At 41.8% G+C, this 26,103-nt stretch overlaps 1 protein-coding gene across 1 annotated transcript in view; it reads right to left on the minus strand.

Annotated features, from left to right (window-relative positions):
* Window positions 1–525: 525 nt before the first annotated feature.
* The window catches only part of LOC109913138 (hedgehog interacting protein), a 166,038-nt gene continuing 140,460 nt past the window's right edge, over window positions 526–26,103 (minus strand). The window contains exons 12-13 of the mRNA XM_048607389.1: window positions 11,481–11,609; window positions 526–1,822 (exon numbers count right to left, since the gene is read on the minus strand). Coding sequence (XP_048463346.1) covers window positions 1,614–1,822; window positions 11,481–11,609 — 338 coding nt within the window. The 3' untranslated portion in view covers window positions 526–1,613. The remainder of the gene's footprint in view (window positions 1,823–11,480; window positions 11,610–26,103) is intronic.

Consider the following 26,103-nt stretch of genomic DNA (forward strand, 5'->3'; position numbering starts at 1 on the left):
GAAGATCCCAAAAGAAATGTGGAGTCAGATAGGGTTGGGAGTTTGTTGACATGGAGCAGCAACCTAATGACAATTGCTGATCTTTGGAAGATTTGGGCCATTAACTAAAAAAGCAGGATTTCCCAAACGTCTGTTCATTTGTTGAAAATGTACAAAACTGTACTTGACTAATTCCTGAAGCAGATGCCGAAGTGATAAGGAACAATGTTAAACCACAAAACAGACTTTATCTTTTGTCTATTTTTGAACATTGAACGTTGCAGCTGCTTTCTTCTGGATATTAAATTAGTTTTATAACTACCATGAATTATTGTGTAATTTCTCTTAGAAGCAATTCTTCTCAAAACCAAACTACCAATTATTTAAAGTAAAATATGCATTAATGCAGTAGTAAATCTATTAATTACTTCAATTCTCAAATCAGCTGTTCAGATAAGGAAGTGTGAAAATGACAAGGACACTGAAAATGTTCAATATTGTAGTTATTAAGATCAATGATATAAAGAAGCAATTTTGACACAAAATATTTAATAAGTCTTTGCATAACTATTTCCAGCAAATGCCTCAGCTAACCACATATTAACTTGTTTCTTCTCATGTTCTGTACTTAAGTTCACAGTTAAATTGTTACGTTTAAGTGCTGAACATACATGGTAAATTCCAACGGGTATGGGGGGTGGAGTCAAGGAGCAGAACCTCTTATTACAAATCTGGCATTAGTATCACATGATTAAATTGATTCACTAAAAAAGAAAATATACCTTAGGATATTTTTCTTTAAATGCAAAAGTGCTGGGGACTTACTGATAGTGAAATGGATGAGTTCAGGGAGAAATTTAAAAAAAAAAATTAAAATCTATCTTTCCAGCAGCAGTATGAGAGCTCACCTCCAAGCATCAATAACACATTTATAATAACCTGTTGACTGTTGGCCTTGCCAAACATAACAGTACTAGGCACCAATGATTCCTACGTTAAACTGACATTAATAACTCCCCTTTCACCACTGGATTACAGCTTAATGAACATATAAATTTGGGCCTATAAAGACAGTCATATCAGTTCAAGAGAACTGTCAGTGGTCAAGTGTTTTTGTAGCTACTGTATTCAAAAAATATACTTTAGCATATTTGTTGCTGTTTACATATAGTATTATAACAAATGCAATACAGTACGTAACAGGTTATGTTTAAAAATACAATTTATCAGCTCAATAGTCACAGTAAATTACTGTATTCTTGAGGACATTAAGCATGCATTTACATAAACAATATATTAGATTTTAAAAGAAATTATACATTTAAATGTCTTTTTTGAAATCTACGTACACCAATTAGAATCCAATGAGTGACATATCAGTAATGAGCTTACACACTTTCCTGACAAGTTTTCTTAGATATCACCATTTCTAAAATCTCATTTCAGATAATACACATCATTTTAAAATAAATTTAAGGTTAGACAACAGAAACCTGAATTAACCTGTTTTCCCATTTTTGATTTTAAAATCTTTTATTCCCATGTAAAATATACATCAGAAAGTAAAAATTATCTTGAAATGCATTTGTTCTTTTCTCAGTGTGGAAGAAACTAAAAGATGGCTGGCTAAAAGTTTATTTATCTATCCCTTGTATCAATCCTGTGCCTTGATGGCTTCTTGGTAAGCAGGTTTTTACGCACTCTTCATATGAGCTGAATCTGTTTTTGTTGCCCTGGCAACCTCGATAGAGGAACTGTTCGCACTGCCTGGTATCCGCATTAAAGAACCACCGTCTTACAGGGGTGTTACAGTTCCCATGTTTTCTGGGCTGCTGGCAAACTGCTGCCAAGGAAAATAATGAAGTAAATCTGAATACATTGCCAAAGAAAGTAGTTTAAGAATTCAAGTTATTAATGATGAACCAAACAATTCAAGTTCTCATTACAGATTTTTAAAAAATGCTAATGTTCAATTCAAACTCGATTTAAATGGATATTTCAGGCATTTAATACTGTGGAAGGATTTAATTGTGAAACTAATCATTTAACAACCTTAGGGGAGAAGCATCTAGGAATCAATATAAACAAAACAAATTCTAATGGATAAGAAATTTAGAATAAACAATGAAACAAAAAATCTTCAGGACTTGTTGCTTCTGTTCTAGGGTTTTAAAAGAAGTAGGTGAAGAAATTGAAGAAGTTTTAGGTTTTCAGTTTTCTTGAATTTGAAGACTGGTGTTACATTGAAAATTATCACGTGATTACAGTTAAGGGGATGCTACTAAAATCTTACATGAAGGGATAGAGTGACCTAGCTCTTGAACAAATATGAGTCAATCAGAAAGAGACAGCACAGCTTTGTTAAGGCTGTGTCAGGTCTGATTAATTGACTTGATTTTTTTTCAGGAAGTTGCTCCAAAGGCAGATAAGAGAGCATTTATGGATTTTACTGAAAATTTATAGGTTTCTAGAAAAAATTTACACCAGATTTCTTACAAAAACAAGAGTCCACAGAAATGGAAGTTGACTTTTGAATAGGATTGGAAGTTGGTTGGAAGGCAGAAGACAGAGAATGAGACAGAAGAAAGTTACTTACTATGATGGTTGAATAGGACTAGTAGTGTAGCCCAGGGATCTATTCTACAACCTCATCTCTTTTAAATTTTCATTAGTGAGTTGGATATGTAACATAGAATATAAAAACTAGAACAAATCGACCAAATTACTCTTCAAGCCCATTCCACCATACAATACAATCCATGACAGTTCTTCAACTTCATCTCTACTTTCTCACCTACTCTTCGTATCTTTTAATTCTCTGATATCAACAATTTCTCTCTACCAGTCTTGAATAAACAAAACATTATAGCATCCATCAACATTAAAGATTCACAACTCTTGCTTTTCAGTGAAGAAATTTCTCCTCATCTAAGGCCTAAATGATTGCCCCTTAATCCTGAGGATGCACCATTTTCTTCCAGATTCTCTAGCTTCAGAACTTTTAACATCTACTCTGTCATAGTCCTTCAGAAACATGTGTTTAAATGAAATCGTATCCCATTCTTTTAAAACCTAGAAAGTATAGGCTCACTTTATTTTTTATTTTACTGCCTCTTGTCATAGCAGAACCCTGTCATCCCAGAAACCAATCTAATTCATTTTTGTTTTACAATCTCCAAGGTAAGTATATCCTTTTAGAGATCAAAACCAAAGGCCTCACCAATGTTCTCTATAACTGTAACAAACTTTCCTTAATCTTGTTCTCTCTGACTCTTGCAATAAATGTTAATATACCATTTGATTTATTAATTGCTTGCTGTGCCTCCATGCTAACATTCCATTTTTCTCATATGAGTACATCCAAGTATCGTTGAACATCAACATTTAACACTTCCATTGTTCTTACCAGTAAAATGAATAGCCACCTCTCCACATTATACTCCATCTATCTTCTTGTTGCCTACTCACTTAACTTGTATAAACCTCCAGACAGACTCCTTGAGTCATCATCACAGCATACATTCCCACATTGTTTTGTATTGTCAGCATTACTTTTGGCCTTGTCATCTGAGTGGTTATTGCAAATTGTAAGTAGCTGAAACCCTCGTATTAAACCTCACCATTTAAAACCTCCCAACTTGAAAATATATTATTTATTCACATTTTCTGATTCTTATCCACTGACCAATCCTCCACGTGAATACATTAACTCCATGAACCCTTACTTAAGCGTGTTAAACCTTTCTAAGGCACTCTATCAAATGCCTTTGGAAAGTTAAATAATAATGTCTGACTCCCCTTTATCTAACCTATTAGTTACATCCTCAACAAAAATTCCATTGAGTTTGACAACACAATTTCCCTTTTATAAAAATATGGGGACCCTGTCTCATTACACTATGATTAAACACATTAAGACTTCCTTAATAATAATTTCCACTATCTTCATTATGATTGATGTCAGGTTTACTGGCTTGCATTATCCTTTCTTGAATAATGTTCTTACACTTGCTAACATACAATTTGCTGGGTCCAATTTTGAATCTCTGAAATTTTGGAAAATCATAAATAGTGGATTCATCACCTCTGAAAATACCTCTTTTAGAACCTAGCATGCCGGTCATCTGGTTCATGAAATTTGCTATCTTTTAGTCCCTTAAGTTTCTCTTGTGTTCTTAACAGATGCAAACTTATAGGCTGTATGTCTACAAATTTTCAAATACACTTTTCTGATATGACCACTGGCTTGTAGAATCTTTCTTAAATGCAACCTAATTATCCAATTTCATACTCTAAAATTTCAGAGTTATGGGCATAGAACACCTTCATAATAAACTGTCAACAATTTTCAGTATTCTTTAACATTTTGAGTCCACTTACAGGTTTAAACCAACACTTTTCTTGGAACCTTACCCAGAACCAGCAGCTACACAGAAATAATTGGTAATTTAAACCAATTGTTGAATTATATTTTGGTTTAACTAACAAAGGATTCTTCATATTTCTTCCAATTTTGGTCACAAGACTGAGAACATGAAATCTATACTTTTAAAGTTCTTTTTCAAATTTCAAGACAAAACACTTAAAATCCATAATTCTGACAGCTGGAGGAATATTATTATAATCGAATGTACTGGTTAGGAATGGGTATGGTGGTGGGAGGGAAGTACCCTATAATATGTATTTTGGTATAACTAAATATAGAACATAGAACATAGAACATTACAGCGCAGTCCAGGCCCTTCGGCCCTCGATGTTGCGCCGACCTGTGAAACCAATCTGAAGCCCATCTAACCTAAACTATTCCATTATCATCCATATGTTTATATCATCCAATGACCATTTAAATGCCCTTAAAGTGGGCGAGTCAACTATTTTTGCAGGCAAGGCATTCCACGCCCTTACTACTCTGTGAATAAAGAACCTACCTCTGACATCTGTCCTATATCTATCACCCCTCAATTTAAAGCTATGTCCCCTCATGCTAGCCATCACCATCCGAGGAAAAAGGCTCCCACTGTCCACCCTATCTAATCCTCTGATCATCTTGTATGTCTCTATCAAGTCACCTCTTAACCTTCTTCTCTCTAACGAAAACAGCCTCAAGACCCTCAGCCTTTCCTCATAAGACCTTCCCTCCATACCAGGCAACATCCTGGTAAATCTCCTCTGCACCCTTTCCAATGCTTCCACATCCCTCCTATAATGCGGTGACCAGAACTGTACGCAATACTCCAAGTGCGGCCGCACCAGAGTTTTGTACCGCTGCAACATGACCTCATGGCTCCGAAACTCAATCCCTCTACCAATAAAACCTAACATACTGTACGCCTTCTTAACAACGCTATCAACCTGGCTCGCAACTTTCAGTGATCTATGCACATGGACACCGAGATCTTTCTGCTCATCCACACTACCAAGAATCTTACCATTAGCCCAGTACTCTGTATTCCTGTTACTCCTTCCAAAGTGAATCACCTCACACTTTTCCGCATTAAACTCCATTTGCCACCTCTCAGCCCAGCTCTGCAGCTTATCTATGTCCCTCTGTAACCTGCAACATCCTTCCGCACTATCCACAACTCCACCAACTTTGGTGTCATCCGCAAATTTACTAACCCATCCTTCTACGCCCTCATCCAGGTCATTTATAAAAATGACAAACAGCAGTGCCCCAAAACAGATCCTTGAGGTACACCACTAGTAACTGAACTCCAGGATGAACATTTCCCATCAACCACCACCCTCTGTCTTCTTACAGCTAGCCAATTTCTGATCCAAACCGCTAAATCACCCTCAATCCCATGCCTCCATATTTTCTGCAATAGCCTACCATGGGGAACCTTATCAAACGCTTTACTGAAATCCATATACACCACATCAACCGCTTTACCCTCATCCACCTGTTTGGTCACCTTCTCAAAGAACTCAATAAGGTTTGTGAGGCACGACCTACCCTTCACAAAACCGTGTTGACTATCCCTAATCAAATTATTCCTTTCTAGATGATTATAAATCCTATCTCTTATAATCCTTTCCAACACTTTACCCACAACCGAATAAGGCTCACTGGTCTATAATTACCAGGGTGGTCTCTACTCCCCTTCTTGAACAAGGGGACAACATTTGCTAGTCTCCAGTCTTCTGGCACTATTCCTGAAGACAATGACAACATAAAGATCAAAGCCAAAGGCTCTGCAATCTCCTCTCTAGCTTCCCAGAGAATCCTAGGATAAATCCCATCCGGCCCAGGGGACTTATCTATTTTCACACCTTCCAGAATTGCTAACACCTCCTCCTTATGAACCTCAATCCCATCTAGTCTAATAGACTGTATCTCAGTATTCTCCTTGACTACACTGTCTTTTTCTTGTGTGAATACTGACGAAAAATATTCATTTAGCACCTCTCCTATCTCTTCGGACTCCACGCACAACTTCCCACTACTGTCCTTGACCGGCCCCAATCTTACTCTAGTCATTCTTTTATTCCTGACATACCTATAGAAAGCTTTAGGGTTTTCCTTGATCCTACCTGCTAAAGACTTCTCATGTCCCCTCCTGGCTCTTCTTAGCTCTCTCTTTAGGTCCTTCCTGGCTAACTTGTAACTCTCAAGCGCCCTAACTGAGCCTTCACGCCTCATCTCTACATAAGCCTCCTTCTTCCTCTTGACAAGAGATTCAACTTCTTTAGTAAACCACGGTTCCCTCGCTCGACCACTTCCTCCCTGCCTGACAGGTACATACTTCTCAAGGTCACACAGTAGCTGTTCCTTGAACAAGCTCCACATTTCAATTGTGCCCAGCCCCTGCAGTTTCCTTCTCCATCCTATGCATCCTAAATCTTGCCTCAGCGCCTCATAATTGCCTTTCCCCCAGCTATAACTCTTGCCCTGCGGTATATACCGATCCCTTTCCATCGCTAAAGTAAACGTAACCGAATTGTGGTCACTATCACCAAAGTGCTCACCTACCTCCAAATCTAACACCTGGCCTGGTTCATTACCCAGTACCAAATCCAATGTGGCCTCGCCTCTTGTTGGTCTATCTACATACTGTGTCAGGAAACCCTCCTGCACACATTGGACAAAAACTGACCCATCTGAAGTACTCGAACTATAGTGTTTCCAGTCAATATTTGGAATGTTAAAGTCCCCCATAACAACTACCCTGTTACTTTCGCTCCTATCCAGAATCATCTTTGCAATCTTTTCCTCGACATCTCTGGAACTTTTCGGAGGCCTATAGAAAACTCCCAACAGGGTGACGTCTGCTTTCCTGGTTCTAACCTCAGCCCATACTACCTCAGTAGACGAGTTGTCATCAAACGTCCTTTCTGCCACCGTAATACTGTCCTTGACTAACAATGCCACACCTCCCCCTCGTTTACCACCTTCCCTGATCTTACTGAAACATCTAAACCCCGGAACCTGCAACAACCATTCCTGTCCCTGCTCTATCCATGTCTCCGAAATGGCCACAACATCGAAGTCCCAGGTACCAACCCATGCTGCAAGTTCACCCACCTTATTCTGGATGCTCCTGGCATTGAAGTAGACACACTTCAAACCACCTTCCTGCCTGCCTGTACACTCCTGCGACCTTGAAACCTTATTTATGACCTCACTACTCTCAACCTCCTGTACACTGGAGCTACAATTCGGGTTCCCGTCCCCCTGCTGAATTAGTTTAAACCCTCCTGAAGAGCATTAGCAAATTTCCCCCCCAGGATATTGGTACCCCTCTGGTTCAGGTGTAGACCATCCCGTTTGTAGAGGTCCCACCTACCCCAGAATGAGCCCCAATTATCCAGGTATCTGAATCCCTCCCTCCTGCACCATCCCTGTAGCCACGTGTTCAACTGTTCTCTCTCCCTATTCCTCGCCTCGCTAGCACATGGCACGGGTAACAAACCAGAGATAACAACTCTGTTTGTTCTAGCTCTAAGCTTCCACCCTAGCTGCTAACCGTATTAGAAGTAGAAGGTTGTTAGAATCGCATGTTTCTATTAGTTTTGTTTACAGTCTATAGTATACACAATGCTATTTTTTTTCATTCATGCCTCCTTTGACAGACCTTATAGATCATGGAAGCTCACAGCACAAAAGCAAACCATTTGCTCCGACAAGATTGAGTTTTACTGTCATGAGCAATGTCATTTAATCTACTCCATGCACTCTTTAATATTCCTTTAACCGAATCCTAATTCATATTTAATAGAATTTATGGATTCAGTTTCAGCAAAACTTTTTTCTTTAGCAGAGAATTACACAGATTAGCCATTTACTTTATAAAGATGCTTTCAATGCCTTTCCTTCAATTCTATGATATTCCTTCATTTGCATCCTTGTTGTTTTGCTGAACCAGTGGAAACAATATGTAGTTCACATGAAAATAACATTCACAATTTTGGAACAAAATTGACAGAAGGGTCACTGGACTTGAGATGTTAACTCTGTTTTTCTCTCTTTAGATGCTGCTGGACTTGTTGAGCTTCTCCAGCAATACCTATTTTTATTTTAGATTTCCAGCATCCACAGTTCTGTGTCTTTATCATAATTTTGAAGACTTCTTTTTGGTCAACTCTTTATATTCTTAGCTATAGAAGTTGAAAAGCTCCACTTATCAATGTACTCTTCACAACTGCAACCTCTAATTCCTGGTAACATTCAGAAGAATCTGCAGTGCATCTGCCTCATTGCTTTTCCTTCCCATAATGTAAATATAAACTGGAATGAACTTCCTGAGGAAGTGGTGGATGTGGGCACAGTTACAACTTTACATGAATAGGAAAGGTTTGGAGGAATATGGGCCAGGAGCAGGCAAGTGGGACTAGTTTAGTTTGGGATTTATATACAGCATGGACTTTTGTTTTCTATTGTGAGATGTGGGCATCGCTGGCTGGCCAGCATTTATTGCCCATCCCTAGTTGCCCTTGAGAAAGTGGTGATGAGCTGCCTCCTTGAATACTGCAGTCCACCTTCTGTGGATTGATCCACAATGTCACTACAGAGGGAATTCCAGGATTTTGACCCAGCAACAGTGAAGTAATGGCAATATATTTCCAAGTCAGGATGGTGAGTGGCTTGCAGGGGAACTTGAAGGTGGTGGTGTTCCCATTAATCTGCTGCCCTTGTCCAAGATGGAAATGGTCATGGGTTTGGAATGTGTTGTATGAGGATCTTCGGTGAATTTCTGCAGTGCATCTTGTTGGACCAGCGGTCTGTTTCTGTGCTGTATGACTCTAAATTGAGTGCCAAAACTTCAAACTGTATTTAACTCAGATCTACAGTTTTGAATGATTTTATCACTAATACTTTGCTTTTATATTTTACATCTCTGATTTAAAGACCAAAGATTCTGTATAACGTTTTAAATTTTATATAATTTTGTTGTCATCTTAAATGGGCTGCCTATCTATACATCAGATCTTTCAGCTACTGTACTCTGCTGAAAGTCTATATTTGAAGTTATTTTCATTTCTAATTCATTCTTCCAGCATTTTGAATATTGCATTGCATTTGTCACTGAGCTGCCATCCCACTGAACTATCTTTTCTCTCGGCTATCTTCACAATCATTGACACAACTTACCATATTTCTCAATTGGCTATCATCACTAACTTTTGATACTGTTCACACAATTTTTAAGTCAGATCATTTTTCTTTTATAATAAATAAGAGAAACCTCACCATTTACTTCAATGAAACATTATTCATCATAACTTGCCATTCCAAGAAACTTTGTTTTTTTGCCTTCTAGCTTTTTAGCCATGTTTTTCAAGTTCTTTTATCATTTTCCCACATTTTTATGTGGTAACTTCTCAACAGAATTAAATTTGCGTGAATGCTATAAAAGATTCAGCCAAGATTACTGTTCTGATGGTGAAGAATAGTTATCCCAAATAAATCTCATTCACTTCATTTCCTTTATTCCATCAAAGAATTGTAAGGTTTGTCAAACATACTAGTGTAATGGAAAATCATGCTGACTGGTCCTGAGTAGTTCATGTTACCTCAGATCCATAGTAAATTCATCTCATATTATGATTTCTAGTCATTTAGCTGAAACTAATGTACAACACAATTTTGCTGTTTTCAACTACTTTGAATATAGTTTTCAAAAAATCCTTCTGTGGTAACAACAATCAGAAGTACAATGGATAGGATATCACAATGATGATTTACTACAATCAGAAGAACATGAGTTATTGTGCATTGAAAACGCAAAGTACATCTTAACTAGTGAAAGAATGTTGATGTAGTTCCAAGTTAGGATGGTGTGTAGCTTGGAGAGAAAGTTGCAGGTAGAGGGATTCCCTTGCGTATGTATCTTGTCCTTCTGGTGTTACAGGTCATGGTGTGAAGGAGGCTTGCTGAGAATTGCATTACATCTTGGAGATGGTGTACATTGCTGCTATCATGGTGGTGCCGCATGAATGTTTACGATGGTGGATGAGGTGGCCATTAAGTGGGTTGCCTTGTCTTGGAAAGTGTTGAGCTTCTTCAGAGTTCTTGGAGCTGCACTCATTCAGGCCAGTGGACAGAATACCTTAATTTTCCTCATTTTGTCCTGTAGATGGTGGATAGTCTTTGCCAAGTCAAGGGGTAAGTTACTCACCTCAGAATTTCCAGTCTCTGATATGGCATTTTGTGGCTGCTCCAATTAAGATTTTGTTTTGTAACCTCTAGGATTTTGTCAAAGTTTTTTGCCTTGCAATCATCAGGACGCTTTGCAAAATTACCAATTCAAGGTGAAAACCAACATATATCCTGCATGACAGGAGAGTGCTAATTGGTGGAGGAATAGCCCAGGAGAATGCACCTGTCAATGTTGATTGATAGTTAACAGCCAGACTTTGTTTAAATTTTAAACCAGGCAGATTGACTCTGATTATTCAGGGCATTGCCCTGACAATTAACAACAGAATGATGGTTATCCATTTGTTCAGTTGAAACAAGTCCAGTGTATATACATGTACTTTCTACCTGAATGGAGCACCTATGTATTAATAGATGTAGCTTCCAGTACATACTTCTGCACCACTCAGTGAACCTGACTGACTATATTAAGTTGGTTATCATCTTAATTCCTCACACATTCATGATTATCTGGCAAATGTCACCCAGTTGTAGAATCACATTTCATGTTCGACAGTTTGTTGTGAGCTTTGCATGTGGTTTGTACTTGCTTGTTACACACTTCTGAAAGGACACTCTGTCTTATAAGATTCACCAGTCTTTGGGTTGTACGAACAACATACTTGGCATCACACTGGCACTGAAATTCATTACCACATTACTGATTTGTGAGATAGACAGAACATCTTTTTAGCTTGAAGTCAGCATCCTGTTAGTGGAAAACACCACTCATGTTGCTGCTACTTAGCAGTAGTGTAAAATAGCTAGTTTCACCTGTTGCTTAAATAATTACTGTTTATTACAGATAAATCCTGTTAACCAGTTAAACAATATACATGTTATACTGGGAGTTGAATAATACCTGCCCTTGCCACTCTTTGAGTGTTTCGATCCACTAGTTCACACTGAGGTCCGGTGTAGCTTTCTTTACATAAGCACATATTAGGCCGCACACATACACCACCATGCTGACATACTGGATCACACTTTGCTGTTAAAGAAACAAAAAATCTTCAGTAAACAAACAGCTTCAATTTGCTAAAGATCAATTATCTTTATGCACAGTATCTTATGTGCACATACAGACAAAAATAATAGTTTATATTTGCAAAGAAACTACTTTATATGAAACTGTAATTCACTTTTGTTATTTATTGGAAATAGGTAATAACTTCATGTGTATAATTTAGAAGGACACAGCTGCAAAGGCCAACTATGTTGAACTTCTGATCTGCGCCAAACAGTATGGAAACTGTCAAGTACAGATCAGCAACATTTCTATTTGGTAAAGGAAATTTTGAATTGCTCGACTACCATCACGTGTTTGGGGTAGCAGTGTATGTGATGACAATGTCAGGTGTGTGCGGATTGGGGCAACGACATGGCAGAAGGTGCTCAGGTCCTAAAATCATTGAACTTGATATTAGGACATAGAACAGAGAACATAGAACAGTACAGGCCCTTCGACCCACAATGTTGTGCCGAATTTTTACTCTAAACCTAAGATCTATCTAACGTCCACCCTTACCTTATACTGTCATCCATATGCCTATCTAATAGCCGCTTAAATGCCCCTAATGAGGCCGACTCCACTATCCTCTCCAGCAATGCATTCCACACCCCTACCACTCTCTGACGTCTCCCCTATATCTACCTCCACTCACTTTAAAACTATGCACCCTTGTAATAGCTACCTCCCCCCTAGGAAAAAGTCTCTGGCTGTCCACTCTATCTATACCTCTGATCATTTTGTACACTTCTATCAAGTCACCTCTCATCCTTCGTCGTTCTAAAGAGAAAAGCCGTAGCTTTCTCAGCTTTTCCTCATAAGACCTTCCCTCCATTCCAGGCAACACCCTGGTAAATCTCCTCTGCACCTTTTCCAACACTTCCACATCTTTCTTGTAATGAGGCAACCAGAACTGGACACAATACTCCAGATGTGGCCGAACCAGGCTTTTGTATAGCTGGAGCATAACTTCACGGCTCTTGAACTCAAACCCTCTATTAATGAAAGCTAACACACCATACGCCTTCTTAACAACTCTATCCACTTGGGTGGCAGCTTTCAGGGAACTGTGGACATGAACCCCAAGATCCCTCTGCTCCTCCACATTGCCAAGAATCTTTCCGTTAACCCTGTATTCTGCTTTCAAATTTGTCCTTCCAAAATGAATCACCTCACACTTTTCAGGGTTAAACTCCATCTGCCACTTCTCAGCCCAGCTCTGCATCCTATCAATGTCCCTTCGTAACCTAGAACAGCCCTCTGTACTATCCACAACTTGACCCACCTTCGTATCGTCCGCGAACTTACTAATCCACCCTTCCACTCCTACATCCAAATCATTTACAAAAATCACAAATGGAAGAGGACCCAGAACAGATCCTTGTGATACACTACTCATAACTGAGCACCATGTTGAATATTTTCCGTCCACTACCACCCTTTGTCTTCTAAGGGTCAGCCAATTTTGAATCCAATCTGCCACATCTCCCCCTATCCCATGCCTCCTTACCTTCTGCATCAGCCTACCATGGGGAACCTTATCAAACGCCTTACTTAAATCATGTATACCACATCCACTGCTCTACCTTCATCCACGTGTTTGGTCACCTCTTCAAAGAATTCAATAAGGTTTGTGAGGCATGATCTACCCCTCACAAATCCATGCTGACTATCACAAATCAAACTGTGTCTATCCAAGTGATCATAAATCCCATCTCTCAGAGCCCTTTTCAATAATTTGCCCACCACTGAAGTAAAACTAACTGGCCTGTAATTTCTGGGGTTATCCCTATTCCCTTTTTTGAACAAGGGAATGATGTTTGCCACTCTCCAGTCTTCCGGCACTATACCCGTGGACAGTGAGGACGAAAAGATCATCACCAAAGGCCCTGCGATCTCTTCCCTCGCTTCCCGTAGAATCCTTGGATAAATCCCATCAGGCCCGGGGGACTTATCTATCTTCAAGTTCCTCAAAATTCCTAGTACGTCTTCCTTACTAACATCCACCTCCTCTAGCCTACCAGCCTGTTTCACACTGTCCTCCCCTACAACTAGGTCCCTCTCAGTTGTGGATACCGAAGAAAAGTATTCATTAAGGACTTCTCCTATCTCTTTAGGCTCCGTGCACAAATTCCCTTTACAATCCTTGATATTGAGTCTGAGGGTTGTAGATTTCCGAGTGGAAAATGAGATGCTGTTCTTCCAGCTTGTGTTGAGCTTTGCTGGAGCACTGCAGCAAGCCTGAAACAAAGATGTTGGCCAGGGAACATGGTGGTGTGTTGAAGTGGCAGGCAACAGAAAGCTCATGGACATTTCTACAGATGGACGTAGGTGTGCTGCAAATTGGTCACTCAGTCTGCATTTCGTGCCCCAGAGACCACATTGTGAGCACCGAATACAGCAGACCACATTGAGTGAAGTGCAGGTAAATCACTCCTTCACCTGGAGGGTGTGTCTGGGGCCTTGGATAGTGAGGAGGGAAGAAGTAAATGAGCAGGTGTTATACCTTCTGCAATTGCATAGGAAGATGCTATGGAGTGTTATGAGTGTTGGGAGTAAAAGGGGAGTGGACCAAAATGTCTCGGAAGGAACAGTCCCTGGGGAAGGCTGGCAAGAGAGGGGAAGGGAGTATGTGTTTGGTGGTATCATCCTGCTGGATATGGTGGAAATGGCGGTGAATGATCCTTTGGATGTAGATGCTGGGTGGGTGGTAAGTGAGGACCAGGCGGATCCTATCGCTGTTGTGGGAGGGAAGAGAAGGGGTGAGGGCCGAAGTGTGGGAGATGGGATGGACATGACTGAGGGCCCTGAGATGGACCAGGTGAAGGTGACAGCACGGTGGAAATTGGAAGTGAAATTGATAAACTTTTCCAATTCTGGATGAGAGAGAGAAGCTGCATCAATGATGTTATCGATATACCAGAGAAAAAGTTGTGGATGGGGGCTAGAGTAGGATCAGAACAAGGAATGTTCCACAAAGAGACGAGCATAACTGGGACCCATGTAGGTATTCATGGTCACACCTTTGATCTGAAGAAAATGAGAGGTGTTAAAGGAGATGTTGTTCAAAGTAAGGACGAGCTGGGCCAAGTAGAGGAGGGTGGTGATGGATGAGAACTATTCAGGCTTTTTTCTCCCCAAAAGTGGACAGCCCTGATACCATCATGATGGGGATGGATGTGTAAAGGGAGCACAAGTCCATGGTGAAGAGGAGGTGGCCTCTGATGGAAAGCATCAGAAGAATCACAGATGTAAGTGGGAAGAGACTAGACAAGGGGAGAAAAAGCCAAATCGAGGTAGGAAAAGATCAGTTCTATGGGACTGGAGCTGGCAAAAATAATGGGTCTGTCTGGGCAGTCCTGTTTGTATATTTTTGGAAGGAGGTAAAAACGGGCTGTGTGGAATTGAGGAACTATGAGCTTGGAGACTGTTGGGGGGAGATCACCTGATGAAATGAGATTAGTGACCACTGTAGCCTGGTGTTCACTAATGGGTTTCTCCCTTCCCTTCTTGACATTTCTGTTTACATTTCTGGGAAAGAGATGGCCACCAATATCCACTTTACATCCACCATTACCCACTGTTGCCTTGACAATATAACTTCACACATCCTGCTTCCTGTAAAGACATCTGTCAGATTCAATTTCCATTCTCCTAGTTTCTCCATCTCTGTTGCATCAATTCTGATGATGCTACCTTCTACAAGGGGGCCTCTGAAATGTCCACCTTATTCCTCAACCAAGGATTCCCCACCACCATAATTGACAGGGACCTCATCTGTGGTCGACCCATCTCCTGCACTTTGGCCCACACCCTTCTCTTCCTTCCCACAACAGCGATAGGATCTCCCTAATCCTCACTTGCCATCCCATCAACATCCACATCCAATGTGCCACACCCACATCCACCATAAGCCATCATTTCCACCACCTCTAGCAGGGTGCCACCACCAGAAACAGTTTTAAAAATCATATTCAAAGGAGCACCCTGTGAGCTATATACAACGATGCTTTCCCTTAGAACAGAATCCCTACTGCGTGGAAACAGGCCATTCTGCCCAACAAGTCCACACCACCGCTCCAAAGAGCATCCCACCCAGACCTATTCCCCTATCATAGGGCGGCACAGTGGCTCAGTGGTTAGCACTGCTGCCTCACAGCGCCAGGGACCTGGGTTCAATTCCACCCTTGGGCGACTGTGTTGAGTTTGCACATTCTCCCCGTGTATGTGTGGGTTTCCTCCAGGTACTCCGGTTTCCTCCCACAGTCCAAAGATGTGCAGACTAGGTGGATTGGCCATGTTAAATTGCCCATAGTGTCCAGGGATGTTTAGGTTAGGTGGGTTAGACATGGGAAATTAGGGGAATGGGTCTGGGTGGGATGCTCTTCGGAGGGGTGGTGTGGACTTGTTAGGTCGAATGGCCTGTTTCCACACTGTAGGGATTCTATGATTCTATACCTTGCATTTCACCTAAACATCCCTGGACACTGTGGGCAATTTAGCACGGCCAATCCACCTAGCCTGCACATCTTTGGACTGTGGGAGGAAACCAGAGCACCCAGAGGAAACCCACACAGACATGGGGTGAATGTGCAAACTCCACACAGACAGTCGCCTGAGGGTGAAATTGAACCCGGGTCCCTGGTGCTGTGAGGCAGCAGTGCTAACCACTGAGCCACCGTGCCGCCCCAGAAGAGCATGAACAGATACAACGGAGCCAATGGATTGACTAAAGGGACTAACTGCTTTACAACAATGTCTTGATTGGCTCCTGACCACAGCTTGTGTAGGATCAGTGTACCTGGCCTGCAAAGAGAAAGTATATTAAAAAAATCTGTGCGTATATGTCTCTCTCTCACTTGTGGAGGTACTAGAAAATCTCCAGTAACAGCCAGCTGTCCTTCACTCACGGTTCTTTGCAAATCCCCCAAAGGAGGAGTAAAATACCCTTAAAGACAGTGAAAGCATTAATTCCTAACTAGTGAATACAACAGAGTGTATTAACAACCATGTGTTAACAACAAAAAACTAAAAGGAATTAGAAGATATTGAAAGAAACAGCTCTTCAACTGCTGTGGTTCAGACTGGTGCTAACGAAGTGTATTGCCCTGATTTTCTTTTTCTCTTTTGGGTAGTTTGATTAAATCTTTTCACATTAGTGATGATGCCAGGAATAGTAGGGCTTGATTTCCAGCACACCAGACCAGTGAATTGTGATAAAGTTTGAGAACTGGTGACTGGGCTATTTTGGAACCAAGTCAACATAAGATTGAATGTGGCGTTAGTAAGTGATAAAGGGATGAAAGGAAACACTAGGTTCTGTATTACCAAAAATAAGACTGCATTAGTGAAATAACTCCACAGAGGCCAGTATCCCGTCACCAAGTCACCTTTTATTTAAACGTTGCGAGCCCTTGACATTGATCGAGCTTCCTCAGAGCCAGCTCTCAGAGTGAACAGAACTCCTGTTTATATTTGTCAGCCAGGGGTCCCTGACTGGACCAGATTAACAGCCCCAGTCAGGGAACTCATATTCTATGAGGTCCAACTGACTGACCTCATTACAATCACTAAGATTAGAAACTGCTAAAGCCTTCCTGCAAGGGGATGATATGTTCCTAACAAACATACAAAAGGACACAAAAACAGACTGATTGGACTGGCAAATAAATTGGAACCAGAATTGCCTAAGAAGTCAAAAATGAAGGTCTAGCACAGCATTTGAGTTTAATAGAATTAGAGAGACCAGGTACTCCAAGTAGTGGAACATCAGAATCAGTTCATATTGAGTTATGGTCAAATCAGTTCGAGAATGAGGAAGAAAAAGAGGCTGGAGTAGTGCAGGAAATGGAGATGGAATTCCAAAGGGCAGAAAAAGACAAGGAGAAAGCAGAAAGTAAAGCGAAGTGAGATAGAATCAAAATGAATGCAAATTGAAATTGAAATGCGAAGATGGAACTAGAAATTCAAGAGACTGAGAAAGAGAAAGAAATTGAATATAAGCTTAAAATTATGCCATTATAAAGGAGTCCTCATGGTCTCAAGAAGCCTCTGATGGGGTTGATCTAATGTCCAGTAAGGCAATATTTACTGTTATATAGGCACTATCAAAATTTGAGTTAAAATATTTGGAGGCATTCTTCATGCCATTTGATGATATAGCGTGACAGATCTGCCAAAGGAAAACTGTACAGAGCACATACAGAGCAAGTTGACTGATAAAGTATTGAAATTTATGCTTCACCGTCACAGTAGGTTTCTATGGGGTATGAAATTGCACAAAATAAACTACACTGGGTGCACATGAATCAGTTCCAGAAATGTACAGGCAAAAGTTTTGAAATTTAAGAAAACAGCCTAGACAAACTTACAATGAATTTGAAAGGGTTAAGCAAAGTAATTTTACGGGTGCATATGAGTGTTAGGAGTTGAAACCACAAAAAGTTCTCAGCGAAACCATTCTCTCTGAAGAATTTAAGAACTCACTACTTTTTGTAATAAAAACCCATGTTGAAGACTGAAAGGTTGCAACTGCTATACAGACAGCAGTAATAGATGATGTTTATTAGATGATCATAAAGTTAAACCTTTTTTCCTTTACCCCATAAACTTGAGAATCTAGAGAATGGGAAAGCAAAAGGAGGTCTAGTAGACAGGATAAAGAAAGGACAGCTGGAAATGCCCCAAGATCCTCCTCAGTTCAGAAGGGAATGTGCTGAAGTTAGAGGAGAAAATTCAAAGTGTTTTCATTATAATAGAGTGAGCCACCTTTGTCTAGAATGCTGGAAGTTGCGAGGGATATGTATGTATGGATAATTAAGAAATTGCGAATGTATGGATAATTAAGAAATTAAGAAATCACCATTGATGGAATAGACTTAGTCCGACATCAAGATTTGGCTGGAGTGAAAGTTATAGCTTTGCTCATAACCACAGAAAGCCTGCGGGAGGTTAAAGAGAAGGAACAGTTACAAATACAAGTGTCAAGTAACTGGAGTGCCCAGAGGAAACCCATGCAGACATGGGGAGAATGTGCAAACTCCATGCAGAGAGTTGTCTGAGGATGGAATCGAACCCAGGTCCCTGGTACTGTGAGGCAGCAGTGCCACCGTGCAGCCCATAGTACACAAATAGATGACAAAATTCATCATCGCCTCCGACGTTTCAGCTCAGGTTTTGGCTAACTAATGAAAAGAGTATTTGAGAATAAGGATCTTAAATCTGAGATGAAGGTTATGGTTTACAGGACGAGGTGAGCCTTTTAGCCTGCTGAACTCGCCATCAGCTCATTTCCTCTGGCACCTGAGGCCTGTCTCCAGAGGTGGAGAAATTTTCAATTCTTGACATCTATCTCCCTGTTCGAATTCCTGTCTGTCATGTCATATTAAGAAGGAATGTGCAGTGATTGAGATAATAAGTTGTCTGGGGATCCAGTTGTGATAATAGGCCAGATTCTGCATTAAGAACAACGGCGTGGCTATCAATACTCGGTTATAATGAAATAAATTGAGTCTACACCTTCTAAAAGCTACTTAGGCGCATTTTAATATGGAGGTCCAAATGCTGTTGTCACAGTGTAGTGACTGGAACCAACTGGATTTTGTTGACAAGGAGATCTTTGATTGGTGTTGTTACCTTAGGCCCATCAGGAAAAGCCATGGCTGATCATATAACCAGGAGATTTAGAATCTCCTCAGTTCAGAGGGCTGACTCCATGCTGGCTAATCACAGCCGGTGTATGGTGCACAAGTAAATAAAGGGTGACTTGATGATGGGATACTGGGTTTTGTGCAGTTATTTTAGTGGCAACAAGAGTGGGATCATCAAACGAGTGTAATTTACAAATTGGGCAGCACCAGTCGTACTGATTGCGAAGCCTGACTTTGTGGGGATTTTAACCAACAGGAAACTACTTATCACATCTGGATAAATATCCGATCCCTCACATAGAGGCCTTGTAAAGAAAGTTGGTGGAGGGGCTGTCCTTTATGAAGCTGGACATGAGCCACTGCTATCTACAATTGCAACTGGATGAGGAGTCCCAGAAGTATGCTACAATTAATACCCATAAAGGTTGAGATCAATATACAAGACAGCCATTTGAGGTATCATAGCCTGCGCCCTTTTCCAGCAGAGCATGGAGAACATTTCACAAGGGCTACCCCCAGGTTGCCATTTATCTGAATGATGCACTATTCATAGGGAAGATCAATAAAGAGCACTTGAAAAACTTGGATATAGTGCTTAAATGTTTCTCCCAGAAGGGCATATGCCTTAGAAGGGAAAAATGTGTACTCCAGGCACCCCAAGTGACCAACACAGTGTGGAGTTGGAGGAACACAGCAGGCCAGACAGCATCAGAGGAACAAGAAAGCTGATGTTTCGGGTCGGGACCTTTCTGAAAAACATCAGCTTTCCTGCTCCTCTGATGCTGCCTGGCCTGCTGTGTTCCTCTAGCTCCACACTGTGTTATCTCTGACTTCAGCATCAGCAGTTCTTACTAACCCCAAGTGACCTACTTGGGTTACAGAGTCGACAAAACCGGGTTACACCGTTGAAAAATAAAATGAGGGCGATCAAAAGAGCCCCAGCTCCCACATCTGTACTGGAGTTTAGATCTTTCCTTGGGTTAATGAATTATTATTGAAAATTCGTACGCAACCTGGCCTCCATCTTGGCACCTGCTACTGAAAAACAGTCAGCCTTGGAAATAGTTGAGTTGCCAAGAAATAGCCTTTAGAGAAGTGAAAAAGCAGCTATCATCATCTAAGGTGTTGGCCCACTATGATCTGAAGTAAAAGGTAGTGCTGACATGCGATGCCTCCCCTTATGGTATTGTGATAGTGTTGGCTCACCAGTGGCCCAAAGGAGAGGAATGCCCAATAGCATATGCTTCCTGAACGCAAATATGACCAGATAGAGAAAGAAGGTTTGGCGGTCATCTTTGGTGTGAGGAAGTTCCACCAGTACCTTTGCAGATGGGAATTTGTCACAGTAAAAGATCACAAACCCTTGCAAGGGCCACTGAAGGTAGTGCCGCCCATAGTTTCCAGTAGAATTCAGCGTTGGGCCCTTATTCTCAGCATGGTGGCATGGGCAGCACGGTGGCTCAGTGATTAGCACTGTTGCCCCACAGTGCCAGGGACCGGAGCTTGATTCCACTCTTGGGTGATTATCTGTGTGGAGTTTACACATTGTCCCTGTGTCTGCATGGGTTTCCTCGGGGTGCTCCAGTTTCTTCCAAAGCTGTGCAATTAAAACCCATAAGGACCCACAGTCTAAAGGTGTGCAAGTTAGGTGGATTGGCTATGCTAAATTGCTCCATAGTGGCCAGGGATGTGTAGGTTAGAGGTATTAGCCATGGGAAATATTGGGTGGGGGATGGGTCTGCGTGTGATGCCCTATGGAGGGTCTGTGTAGACTTGTTGGGCTGAATAGCCTGTCTTCACACTGTAAGGACGTACAACCACAAGTTAAAACACTGTCCAGGATGACAAGTAGCTAATGCGGATGCCTTGAGCTGTCTGCCACTGGCAGATACTCCACCGATGGTGCCTACCCTGGAAGAGTCTGTTTTGGTTTTAAACTTCCTGGACACCATTCCAGTCACCAGTGCCAATATCTGACTGTGGACACAAAAAGGTCCTGTCCTAGCAAAACTAAAACGGCTGGTGGTACTGGGGTAAACAGAGGGGCCACCACAACCAGGATTGAAACCTTTCTGCACCCAGTGAGACCAGATCACCATAGTGGACGGTGTATTACTACAGGGAGCAAAGGTGATTGTCCCGAATAAGGGTCGCCGCCAGATACCGGCTAAACTCCACCAGGGTCATTCTGGGGTTTCCAAGATAAAGATGCTAGCAAGAATCTATGTATGTTGGCCAGGAATGGATGCCAACATAGCTGCATTGGTGCAGCAGTGCCCAGATTGCCAACAAGGACAAAAATTGCCACCAGCGGCGCCCCCACACATGTGTGAATGGCCAGGTAAACCAAGGACTTGGTTGCATACTGACTATGCCAGTCCTTTCATGGGGTCAATGTTCCTGGTTATTGTGGATGCCCATTCAAAGTGGTTGGATGTGCATAAAGTTCATTTGGTAACCTTAGGGATGACGATTGAGAAGCTGTGAGCATTGTTCGCGATATACGATCTCCCAGAAGTACTGGTCACAGACAATGGGACATCATTTACTAGCAGGGAATTCAAATATTTCCTAAAGTCAAATGGTATTTGGCACATAAGGACAGCTCCATACCATCCATTGTCCAATGGTCTAGTGGAAAGAGTGGCCCAAATATTGAAGACAGGCTTAAAGAAGCAGCCTATAACGTCATTTGATACCAGCTGTCCCGGTTCCTACTCGATTATAGGACCACCACACATGCAACAACAGGGATAGCTCTAGCAGAGTTGCTGATGGGGAGAAGATTCCACACCAGGTTAAACCGGATATTTCCAGACCTGGGGGTTGCAGGGTGAAACGGCAGCAGGAATGCCAATGCTGGCCACCTGCTTCCTCTAAGTGAGAGAGACAATTTAATTCAGGGAACAAAGTTTGCTGCCGGAACCATGGAAATGGCATTGTATGAGTACAATAAGAGGTTGATGTGAGGTCAAGTCCCATGACTTACAAAGTTTGGTTAGGTGATACAGTCCTGAACAAACATGTGGATCACCTGAAAGCTGTTACTTCACAAACGGAGCAGGAGCAAAACATATCTGGCCCCTCAGAACAGCCAGAAGGCCTGTCAGAAACTGTGGGTTCTCCCCTTCCGTCTAGCATCAAGGAAATCTCAGAGTCTGAGAGGATGCAGCCTCGATTCTATTACTGCCAATAGAAGAGAAGGAAACTCTCCTGAGATGCTCCAGATGCAAGAGACAGGCAGCGGTCCGGTGCACAGCGCCCATGTCAGAGAAACCGCATTTGGGGCAAAAACACCACAGGAAAAGCTACAACCGAAACACTAGGCCTACATCCCCAGACTTGGAGCCAAACGGATGTAGTGATTGGAACCAGCTGGATCTTGTTGACTATGAGATCCTTGATTAGGGTTGTTAACCTGGGCCAATCAGGAAAGCCCTGGCTGACCAATATAACCAGGAGATGGGCCTGGCCAAGCTGGCCATTAATAAGTCCAGGCAGCAGGCCATGGATGGGGTCGTTATGGCTGACCGCCTGCCCCTCTTCCGTGGCTACGTCCGTGCCTGGTTGTACCTGGAGAAGGAGAACGCGGTGTGCGCTGGTGCTCTCAATGCCTTTTGGGAGAGGTGGGCACTGCGGGGTGTGGAGTGCTTTGTTTCCCCCACAAATACTATTTTGATTTGATCCCTACCCACCCCCTCACTTTTCCTTTCACATAAGCATTGCCCCTACAGGGCTGTGCTTGATACTGATGCTTTGGTCACATGGGTGATTTTCCTGATGGTGGTAAGTTAATGAAGTTATTTGCACACCTGTTGTTTTTTACTGTGTCTTACGCCTGCACATGCACAACAAGGGAAAAAATTTAAAAAAAGAAAAATAAAAGAAAAGAAACATTAAAAAAAGAAAAAAGGTATAACCAGGAGATTTAGAACCTCCTCAGTTCCGACGGCTGACTCTGAGCTGGCTAGCCACAGCCAGTGTACTGTGCACAAGTAAATAATGGGTGACTTGGTGATGGGATACCAGCCTTTGTGCAGGTATTTGCCAGAGATACCTTGTTCATCAAGGGATGCAATGTATCAGTCCTTAAAATACATTTAGTACTGAAATGAATGCAATAGCATCGACTTAGACATTTTAACATGGGTAATGCAATAAAGATGACTGAAAAGGTTAGCGCTGATGTATTCAGAAGGAAGTGAGCTTCTAATGGTTTGGTAAATTTTACCAATAACCTTTCTAGCCCTGAAAACATAAATGTAAAAATACGGCATCTCAACCCTTGAAAGAAAATTGGAATTTTTAAAATAAAAACTTCTCTGCATGTCTCTGTCATCCCATTTTATTGTTTTTCACTCTTCATATGATTTTCTACATGCAATTTAAATGTAATTTATATTTCCTACTTAATATTTTCTCGACTCAGTGAAGATTGTTCAAACTGATTGGAGGAAGAGCATCACTATTTCTTATGCAATGCACAGATGTCATGCTGTCCAATGTCAGATGTCCAATTACAGCAAGTCTCCAAACAAAAGCACAGTGGGAAATTGCCAAAGCTTTTGCATTGCTACTGACTGCAAAGTCTAGTTCAAGGTTTTTACTTTACCTTAAAGTTTGTTTTCTGTTTTCATTTCACAAGTATTTCAAGTGTCTTAACTTGCAAAGAGCTATATTTGGATATCATGCTGTATCTAGTACATTTGGTAGGGATATCTATTTCCAGGGTCAGATTTTCTTTGCAGAGGCTGGAATTCAAGGTGGTTGAAACCCACCTCCATTATCAGCCTGCCAGGAAGCAAAATATTCTAGAGATTACAGATACCAGTCTGCAGCCAATTCAATTCACTCCATGTGATATCAAGAAACAGTTGGAAACACTGGATACTACAAAGGCTACAGGACCTGACAACATTCCAGCAATAGTACTGAAGACTTGTGCTCCAGAACTTGCCGCTCCCCTAGCCAAGCAGTTTCAGTACACTGACATCTACCTGGCAATGTGGAAAATTGCCTAAGTATGTCCTATACACAAAACAGGATGAATCCAACCCAGCCAATTACTGCCCCATAATCTACTCTTGATCATCAGTAAAGTGATGGAAGGTGTCATCAACAGTGCAATCAAGCAGCACCTGCTCAGCAATAACCTGTTCAGTGACGCCCAGTTTGGGTTCTGCCAGGGCCACTCAGCTCCTGACCTCCTTACAGCCTTGGTTCAAACATCGACAAAAGAGCTGAATCCCAGATATGAAGTGAGAATGACAGCCCTTGACATCAAGGCTGTATTCAACCGTGTGTGGCATCAAGGGAAAACCGGAATCAATGGGTATCGGGGACAAACTCTCCACTGGTTGGAGTCATACCTGGCATGTAGGAAGATGGTCGTGGTTGTTGGAGGTCAATCATCTCAGTTCAAGGACATCTCTGCAGGAGTTCCTCAGATCAGCCCAACCATCTTCAGCTGCTTCATCAATGACCTTCCCTCTATCATAAGGTCAGAAGTGGGGATATTCGCTGATGATTGCACAACATTCAGTACCATTCGTGACTCCTCAGATACTGAAGCAGTCCATGTTCAAATGCACGAAGATCTGGACAATATCCAGGCTTGAGCTGATGAGTGGCAAATAATATTCACGCCACACAAATGCCAGGCAATGACCATCATGAACTACAGACAATCTAACCACCACCTCTTGGCATTCAATGGTGTTACCATCACTGAATCCCCCACTATCAACATCCTGGTGGTTACCCTTGACCAGAAAACCAACTGGACTCACCACATAAACACAGTGGCTACAAGAATAGGCCAGAAGCTAGGAATACTGCGGCGAGTAACTCACCTCCTGACTCCTAAAGCCTGTCCACCATCTACAAGGCATGGAATACCACCCACTTGCCTGGATGAGTGCAGCTCCAAAAACACTCAAGAAGTTCTACTCCAACCAAGACAAAGCAGCCTGCTTGATTGGCACTACATCCACAAACATTCACTCCCTTCACCACCGACGCTCACTAGCAGCAGTGTGTACTATCTACAAGATACACTGCAGAAATTCACCAAAGATCCTCAGACAGCATCTTCCAAACCCCCAACCACTTCCATCTAGAAGGACAACGGCAGCAGATACATGGGAACACACGACGTTAAAGTTCCCCTCCAAGCCACTCACCATCATGACTTGGAAATATATCACCATTCCTTTACTAATGCTGGGTTAAAATGCTGGAATTCCCTCCCTAATGGCAGTGTGGGTCAACCCACAGCAGGTGGACTGCAGCTGTTCAAGAAGGCAGTTCACCACCCCCTTCTCAAGGGCAACTAGGGACGGGCAATAAATGCTGGCCAGCCAGTGATGCCCAAGTCCCACAGTGAATTTAAAAAATGGGCTTGGAGACAGGTCTGCTGCTCAAGTAGGCAGATCTAAAGTAGCAGTGGAGGTGGACTGACTTCAATGCAGACAAATTAAGAAGTCCTGCCTCAGCTCCCATCCGGTTCCAAATTTATCAGCCTGGATCATCTGATGAATTAGTAGTGAACATTGAGCTATATTGGTAAGGCTTCATGTACATGTATTTTAAAAGTAATTCTAAGTAATTTTAAAACTTAACTGTATTTTCCCCCCTAATATCTTGAAACGCTTATCCACTGCTGAAGCCACACATCACCCACACCAATGCCTCTTTACTCATCTAATGGCTCCTCTCTTGCCACCTGCCAATCATCGCCCAACCTTCTCACCCAATCACCCCACAGTACCCTAGTTTAAACAACCCACCAAGATCCATCCTATTTCCATTCCCACCTACCCACACCA

The sequence above is a fragment of the Rhincodon typus genome, chromosome 1 (genome assembly GCF_021869965.1).
Source record: "Rhincodon typus isolate 14 chromosome 1, sRhiTyp1.1, whole genome shotgun sequence".
NCBI lineage: Eukaryota > Metazoa > Chordata > Chondrichthyes > Orectolobiformes > Rhincodontidae > Rhincodon > Rhincodon typus.